This window comes from Acanthisitta chloris, unplaced genomic scaffold (assembly GCF_000695815.1).
Source record: "Acanthisitta chloris isolate BGI_N310 unplaced genomic scaffold, ASM69581v1 scaffold41549, whole genome shotgun sequence".
Classification (NCBI taxonomy): Eukaryota; Metazoa; Chordata; class Aves; order Passeriformes; family Acanthisittidae; genus Acanthisitta; species Acanthisitta chloris.
In genome coordinates this window covers 9,695-18,248 of record NW_008690458.1, presented here as the reverse complement: position 1 = coordinate 18,248, position 8,554 = coordinate 9,695, and the positions used below count along the sequence as shown (strand labels likewise).

The 8,554-nt window shown below is 52.6% G+C and overlaps 1 protein-coding gene across 1 annotated transcript; it reads right to left on the bottom strand.

Annotated features, from left to right (window-relative positions):
• Nucleotides 1-3,152: 3,152 nt before the first annotated feature.
• RGMA (repulsive guidance molecule family member a) lies at nucleotides 3,153-7,256 on the bottom strand. The gene is made up of 2 exons (XM_009081811.1): nucleotides 6,570-7,256; nucleotides 3,153-3,938 (listed from the first exon to the last, which is right to left on the bottom strand). Exons 1-2 carry the CDS (start codon nucleotides 7,254-7,256, stop codon nucleotides 3,237-3,239), a joined length of 1,389 nt encoding a protein of 462 aa, XP_009080059.1. The 3' UTR covers nucleotides 3,153-3,236.
• Nucleotides 7,257-8,554: the final 1,298 nt, after the last annotated feature.

Genomic DNA, 8,554 nt, shown 5'->3' with positions numbered 1-8,554 from the left:
ATTGGTGACCTCCAGGCAGGGCAATGAGCAGGGACACCCCTGGTCCCTGCACTCTGGACACTTTCGAGGTGACTGCAGATTTGGCTAAACCTGAGCTCTGGTCCAAGTAGTGGCAGAGAAAAGTAGGTTTGGCACTTCCCGAAGCTGCTGATTCTCCATGGCTCTGAAGAGGTGGGTCAGGTCTCAGATCTCTGTTTCTGGGTGTCTTTGCATGGATTTGCCCAAATAATGTGCGTTTTGAGTTGGTGTCAGTGACCCACCCACCCTCAGCATCCCCCAGCTGCTGGGACAAGGAGTCCTTCAGCTTTTCGAAAACGGAAAAAATTCGACCAAAAAAAAGAATGTAGTTTTGGTTTCCCTCATTAGAGGGCAGCAACAAACCCAACTGGGACAGGAGCAGCGCCCAAGAAAGGGGAGATCAGGGAAAGGAGAAATTGCCATTACTGGATGCACAATCCAATCTGTTGGGGTGAGCAGGGTACCCACTGGGACTCCACTGCTCTGCATCTCATTTCTAATGGTTTATTATCTATATTTTTCCCCCATCCCTTTTCATTTTTCTTATTTGTCTGTAGATTAACAAACTCCAGAGTGAAATTCTCAGGCAAATTCAGGACAGAAATGAGCTCCCAAATGGTCCTTGGTTACAGGTGGGAGAAAGCTACTTTGGAATGAATGCAGTGATTGCACCTTGTGTGGGGAACAGCACCAGCCAACACACCAGAACAAACCAAGACCCACTCATTTATTGTCAAAAACCCTCAAACTTTACTTGCATTTCTCTCAATAAATAATTTACAGTATATACACGCGGTGACACTCCCGTGGGTCTCAGCGCAGGGAGGAGCTGGGGAGGCCTTCTCACAATGCCTCCCCTTTGCCCATGGTTTTTTCTTTGTTTGTTTCCAAGTATTGGGTCCTTCTTGGCCACACTTCACCTTTAACCAGAACTGGGTCAAACACAACCAAAATAAAGTGCTTCACTGTTCGCTTCTAAAATAGGGATACCCCAACCACCGTACAGCAGCAGCCACCACTGGAGCGCTCACCTGGACAGAGGGACCAAGCCACGCCACAACCAAACAGCCTTGGATGGAAACTACCCCTAAACCACAGCACACTGTGCCATGGGGTGATTGTTTTACAGGAAAGGGAGGTCTCCAGGGAATTACTGGTGTGTTGGCACACTGTGGCTGTGCCAGCTCAGGCAGCTTTCAAGCAGCTTTTGAGCAGCACTGTATCTTCAGAGCAATGCTGCTCACAGCTGCAGTTAGCTATGGGGTAACACAGCAAGAAATAAATGTTTCCTCTTACCCAGCAACAAATTTTGGCTTTTAAAACTTGCACTTTCAATTTCTAGAGAAGATAAAAACTTGGTTTTTTTTCTCAAGTAAAGGAAAAAGAAAGTTCAAATCAGCCTAGCTGAGCAATTAGTGCATTGGGAAATGAAATTGTCCTGTGCCACGGTCCAGTGGCTGCTCCCCTCAGCACCTCCAAACTGTGATATCCTTATTTCAAAATCTCCCTAAACAGAGTATCTGGGGCACCAGCAAACAAAGCAAGGAGCAAAGTAGTAAACACATCTTTTTGTTTCTTTTCTTTCCTTAAACATTTAAAAACCAATTACATCTCTTCATCTGTACAGTCACACGAGATCAATGCCAGGGCTCTATATATTAAAGAGACAATATAAATTACATCCATTGACACAAGTTTGCATTTCTCTGCTGCTTTACAAATGGAGCTCTAGAGCTGTTAGGACACAATGAATAGTCACATTGAGTATTTACACCAGGCTGCCTCTTGGGACCAGTTCAGACTGCCAAACCTAGCCTGTTCCCACCTCTTTTGGTGCTAACTTGTCTCATCACGCTCAGAGACCTCCCTTGAGAGCAGGAGGTGCCCCCAAGTATGATACGTGTTTTGGGGCTTGTTTCTGGGAACTTCCCCCTGAGGAAAGGAGGGGAAACCCACCAGGAGGTCTCACCAAAGGTGGTCTTGATGTTTGTTCAGTGAGCGATGAGCTGAACCACAGAGGAACATGGAGAAGAGGAGATGGGCAGCACTACGTGGTGGGGGGAGGAGATTATTGATGGTTTCGAGGCAGGGAACAGACATTTGGAGGCAGCTGGGGGGTCCTCTGCTGCATCCCATCTCCTGGCTGGATTTCTAACATTGCCCCATTTCTGATTCAAGCCTAGAAGGGCTTAAGGTGCAACTGGTCTGCAATGGGGTTGCAAGTCGCGGCCCCAGGATGGGGAGCAGAGCAGAGACCTAGCAGCAAAAAAAAGAGTGCCACACTCCTGCTCCAGGCCAGGGCTGGGCCAAGCCAGGCTGGTGAGGGGCTGGAGGGAGGTGTAGATCAGGTCTCCCACTGAGCAGTGCCCTGCTGCCAGTTTTAGGGGAGTGGAGAGCAAATGGTGCGAGGAACTCATCCAATGCTGGGCAGAAGTTGCAGAAACCACTTGAATACTGGCCAGGTTTCTCCTGTTGCCATTAAGAGTCCTCGGTGGGTCCAGGCAGAGACAAGGGAGACAGGAATAAAACTACTGAGTGAATCAGCCGGATGAACTGGCTAAAATAGGAGATGCCCTTTGAACCACAGCAAATGCAGGCCAAGATTTGAGGAACATGTCCTCCTTCCACCCAGAAGATGCCTGGCACCAGCAGGCAAGCAAGTGTGGGATCACTCCCCACTGTTTTGGGCCCTTGCACCACTTTTTGAAACAACAGGGCTGTGAGCAGAGCAGGACATGCCTGTAAAGCAGAGCCTGGCCCTGGTGAGCAGGATGCCTGGCCCCGCTGTGCCTGGCAGGCTTGGCCCCATCTTGCTGCTCCGTGCCCTCCTCATGGGCTCTGGTCTCCAAAGACAAAGCCACTTTCACGCACACCAATGTCAGTCACCACGTGCATTTCTGGGACCTGGGGGAGCACAACAAGGAGGTGGGAGTTCCTCAGCACCCACACTACTGGGAGGAGGAGGAGGAGAAGGGAAGGTGAAGAAGGTCCAGACAAGGTACAGTCCAGCAAACACTCCTGACGGGTCCCATTGGCAGCACATTCCTCCCAGGCAAGAGCTGGGAAGGTGGAGGACCTGCGCCGAAGAGAGAGGCTGAGGTTTGAGACAACCCATGCGGCTCCGATATCCAACCTCCTGCTGTCCAGCACGGCCATCTCATCCCTGGTTCCCTCCTGCTCCCCTTTCCCTGCTCTCCATGATGTGAAGGAGCAAACCTCTATAACAAGTATAACCAACACTGACTTAAACACAGCAGTGCTACCCAGAGGGTGGGATGTGTCCCCGTGGGAGCTGTGCTGCCAGGGGCCAGGTCCCGTGTCCTTTCATAGAGGTGCAGCTTGTCTTTGTTGGAGTGAAGCATCTTCACATCCTCAAAGGCATAGTAAGCAGCCAGCATGAAGTTGACATCTCCCGTGGTGAGGAGGTCGAAGACGCAGGACTGGAAGTAGAGGTCCTCCACAGGCAGCTTTTCCCTGCACTTGGCTGTGGCTGTTTCATAGGTGAAGGCCTCAGGAGGGGCTGGCAGGCTGGGCCCCTTCCTACGAGCACGACCCTCCGTGGCCTGAGCCGAGCGGATGGTCTGGAAGTCAATCTGTTGGTTGACTGGACAACCACGGAGGCACAAGTAGAGGCCTTGACTGTCCCTGTCCTCCACAGCGTTGACCACCTCCTCTGGCATGCGCACGGCGAAGGTGAGGTACCGTCCCACCTGCCTCACCACTATGGTGGTGCCAATGTACTTGGCCTGGATCTCGATGTGTTGGCCTGACACCTTCTCAGTGATCTTCAGGCTGTTGGCTCCGTGCTTGTCCCCACCGTTCTTGGAGCCGTCAGCAAAGGCAGCAGGGAGCTCGTCCATCTCTGCCTGGTACACTTTCTGGTCCACACACTCCTGGAAGCTCTTGAAGATGATGGTGAGCTGTGGGGGAGGAAAGGAACAGCGTTACAACCAGTGATGACCACCTGAGAGCACACCACCACCACCAGGAGCAGTGCATAAGGAGGAGGAGCTGGATGCTCAATCCAGCCAGGAGTAAAACCTTCAGCTCAGGGGCAGGGGCTCTATCCTAAGAAACTGTCCCAACTTTTAGGCACCCAGAAATGGCCATCCTGCTCCAGCAAAGGGGTGAGGACACTGTGTACGGAGTCGAGACTCAGAGGCTGAACTGAACATACCACCTGGATCTGTGCTGTTATCTCCAGGCCCATGGGAGCTTCCCTGCAGCTGGAGCTGGGTGGAGTATCCCTACCCACAGGCCTGTGGCAGCATGCCTGTGCACGCAGCACTGCCTTGCCTCCAGGGCTGCCAGATGGCAGAGGGGGACGAGCCCTGACTCCCTTAGAGGTGGTGGAGCTTTTCCTCTGATTCCCATAACATTTACATCCCAAGGGATGGACCTCTTCCTTTCCCTGGCTGCTTGCAGACCAAGAGTCTTCTTCCATGAGCCCTAGAACACATCATGCTCCATCTCAACCACACAGGCACACACGTGTTTAGCGTGTTCCAGTGGGATGGCCCTTCCAGGGGTGATTTTGTGGTGGGCTTGGTAGTGCTGGGTCAATGGTTGGACTTGATGATCTCAGAGGTCTTTTCCAGCCTTAATCATTCTATGATACAGGTGCAGACTAAGCCCAACCTGCATTCCCACCCCTGGTTGGGCTCAAATACAGGTCCCTTGTGGATAAAGGACCTCACAGTGGTCCCTTCTCCTTCCCTTGCTGACCTGGCTTTGGAGGGGAAGACTGGAGGAAGAAGATGAGTAGAATTTGAATGGGAGAAAGAGCAAATTGCTCCTTCCTCTGTGCTTTCTGTTGCACTTCTCACAGACTTGCTCTTCCTCCTGCACCTCTGCCTGTGAGGAAGGAGAGATAAGGTGGACCTCCTGCCACGTGTCCACCATGAAGGGGCAGACCTGGCCAGAGCAGGGCAGGGCTGGAGAAGGGACAGCTCCAGAAGCTACAGGGCAGGTACATCCAAGGGCTGGATATGAAGGGAAAAATTGAGGCTCCTCAAGGACAAGCTGAGCAGAGTGGTGGCTCCAAGTAGTGCTGGTGAGGACCCCAGAGCAATGTCCCTCCTTTTTCACCAACTACTCTACTGAGTGCCCAGACATTCCCAGCCCTACAGCAGCCCTGCTATCCCCTCCTCAGCCACATCATCCTGGGTTTCAGGCTGCGCTACCCCTGGCATCAACCTCCTGCTATTTCCCCTGGGTCCAGCCCTGGAGGGGAGGACCTGTGGGACCTTCCTCCCTGTGGCTGGAGGAAGAAGGATAGAGCAGAGAACAGAATATCATGCAAAAAACCACAGAGAGCCCCATGAACTGAGCACTCCCATCCTTTCCAGCAGCACACAGTCCTCCAGCTGTGACCAAGCAATGCTATCCACAGCTCATGCTGCAGATCTCATGACTAATCCCTCCTCACCACAAGCCCGTGAGGCAGATAACGGGTGAAAAGGCTCAATTAAGATGGTGATCCTGCAATCCAGCCTAGATCCTGGGATCCTTAAGGACCACTTTCCTCTAGCCAGACTTCCTTGCAAGCTTCGGCAGGTTTGGATGTCTTTGGGTGGGTAAGGAGTTCAGATCATCATATTTAAGGAGGTTTATCAGGGACAGGTCAAATTGCCAGCTCCAGCTCAAGTTGAAGAGGTCACATGCACACCCTAGAAGCAGTCCCTGTCCTACATGTGCTTCTCTCCTCTCTCCACACACAGGGAGAAGCAGAACTCCCAGACATGGCAGGACAGGACATTTCCCAAAAGCAAGAGGATGCCTCCTGCTGAGCCTCCCTTTTTTTTTTGGCACAAAAAGTGGCCTGTTAGCTTTAGAGCTTGTGCACCATGGGGCAGTATACCAGTTCCTCAGCTCCAGGTCCCTCCTGAAGCTCAGGCTGTGCCACACAAGTCCTGCTGTATCACAGCAGAACATTTTCACTTGGGTTTTCTCAATGTTTGCCTTGTACCTTCAGGATGTTTATTTAGGATGTCAAATCACCTCTAGAACAGACAGTTCCCCACAAAATGCCTTGACTTGGCTGCAAACCACAAAGACAATTACAAGCCTGGGCAGAGAGGAAAGCAGTGTGAGAAGCTCAGCTCCTTCCAGGCTTTTGCCTGCAAGCTGGAGCCTTCCTGGAGAGAAGCCCTGGCTTTACTTGGGCCTTGAGTATACCCAAAAGGTGCCACCATCATTCTTGGTCTCTCTGTTCACAGCAATCTGGAGTTCCCCAGGTGGGAGCCCTCTTAATTTGCAGTCCCCTAGTTTGGCCATGATGGCCCTTTGAGCTGCAGCATCTCAGCCTGATCAGAGTGATAGGTCTGGATGTGCTCAAGAAGAAACCACAGGCCACTTAAGTGAAGACTGGAGACAACAGGATAGACATCTAATATTCAGGGCCATTCAAATTCAGAGGAGCTCATGCTCCGTATCTTACCCTCCCCTAGGAGATGTACAAACAGTGGAGGACAGACAGTGGAAAGAAAGGCTGTTGAGAAGCCCCTCTGCCCTTGCCCATCTCTGCTCATGAGGACATGCCCAAGGCTCACCTTGCTGGTGGCAGTGGCCGAGGAGCCAGGCAGCACCGGCGTGTTGGTGACCTGGACATTCAGGTAGTTATTGTCTATGAGCGGCCAAGCCCCTTGCACCTTGCAGGTCTGGAAAGTGTCTGTGAAAGTCCTAAGGTGAGGGTCCCCGAAGAGCCCACAGTGGGTATAGTTGGGGGCAGCTGAGTGTTTGTGAAAGCTCTTCTCATAGTGGCAGATTTCGGGGCTGTCGGAGCGCTCCTGGCTGTCCCCAGGGGGCAATGTCCGGAGGCGGGGCTGGGATGTGGGGCCATCCTTGGAGCAGTTGTGTTGCATCATGAGGTCGTCTATGCCATGCACGGCGGAGTGGTAGGCCAGGTCCCCCCTGCAGGTGCGGGCGGTGCGGCGGGTGCAGTGCGCGTAGGCGCGCAGTGCCGTGCAGAACTCGGGCGCCTCCTCCGTGCCCAGGTGGTGGGAGCCTGACGTGGCCGCCCAGAACTCAGAGTTGCACTTGAGGATCTTGCATGGAGATGTCACTGCGGGAGGGGAGGAAAACAAAAGGTGGTCAATGCCTGTGTGTGGGACACCCAGCTCTATCCATCCCCACAAGAGGTTGGTGTCCTCCCGCAGCCCAAACGCATGACACCGGCGATAGCGCGTGATGGGGCCTCGCTCACCAGACGTGACCCTCTCACATGACCCAACTCTCATGCATCAAAGCCAAAGAAACCAACAGGATCTGCCCCGATTTAAGTCAAGAAGGGAAAGAACATCCAGCCTTTAGATGAATACTCGTGGTGGAAAACCGTGGTGCGGAAGAATGGGACATATTCATTAGCAGGGATAAGGGAGGATCATTAATGTGGGACGAGATGCAATGGGGGTTTTAATGCCTTTTTAAGGTTTGACATTCAAAGTTCTGTGCTGCGTGAGTTACTGAACCCTGTGCCCAGACTGAGCTCTACCAGCACAAATATCTGCCTGTCTTCCTCATCCTCCTTTATGGGCACGGAGAAACCCAACTCCGGCACAACTGCTGTGCCTAACCACATGCCATGGTAGAGCAGGACCCTGCAGCACAGCCAGAGGCCACCCCACCATGCCCATGGCTGCAGTGATGATGGGAGCACCACTTGCCAGTGTCCCTGTGCCTCTGAAAAGGAGTCAAAAAAACCTCTTTCCTGAGTGCTGTGCAGCTCTGCCCAGCCCCGGGAGCCCGTTCCCCACCACGGCCCGCTGAGAGAGAACAAGAGGTGGAGGAGAAAAACCGGTGCAGCAGGTGCAGGGATGCCAGCGAGCCCCCCCCTCCCCTTCCCACCCGCCCTGCATTGCCCAGGGGCTGCAGGGCTCTGCCGGGCTCAGCCAGAGCCCCAGTGCTTCCTGGCAAGGTGGAGGAAGGCAAAGAAAATTCAGATCCTGTTTTTTCCCCCCGCAATGTCTGCTCCCTGGGGCAGTGTGGCTTCCCTGGAGCAGGCTTGAGAACAGCTGTGTGAAAAGCACACAGGCGTTGCTGAACGTTGCAGACACTGCTCTGCCCCTGCCAATTTGGAGTCTTGCTGCGTGAACCCAGGCTCACACCACTTAAAATTCATGGCATTTTCCTTCCTCTCCTCTTAATCGACCCCCTTGGAGTGCTTGGAAACAGGATGGGCTAAGGCACAAAAGGCAGCAGGAGGAGGAGAAGACAAGTCCCACCATTTCCAGATGCTTTCATGGTGCCTCTCTCAGGAGTACCCATATATTCCTGTCTTGGGGTTTGTTTAGAAGGAGCCTGGCAAAGCATCCGTGCCAAAAGCATTTCAGATTTGTTTAAAAAGAAAGTTTCAAAACCCAGTATTGTTTCAGGGAAAACAGTATGTTTTAGTTTTAAACACTGCCTTGCTGGAAACCTAAACAGAGTTGGTGCTGGAAAATCAGAAGGAGAGACCGAGACTATAAAACACAGAGCAGTTCAGCTGTGAGAAACAAGTCTGTCTCCTCTCCATTTCCAAGAAGAGTGAAGTGCAAAT

What these genes read in the sequence shown, in the direction of transcription:
- RGMA (XM_009081811.1), bottom strand. Translation starts at nt 7,256, where the DNA reads ATGAGAGTTGGGTCATGTGAGAGGGTCACGTCTGGTGAGCGAGGCCCC. An exon ending in CGGCCACTGCCACCAGCAAG is followed by an intron (nt 3,939 to 6,569) that starts GTGAGCCTTGGG and finishes CCTCCCCCACAG; the next exon opens with CTCACCATCATCTTCAAGAG.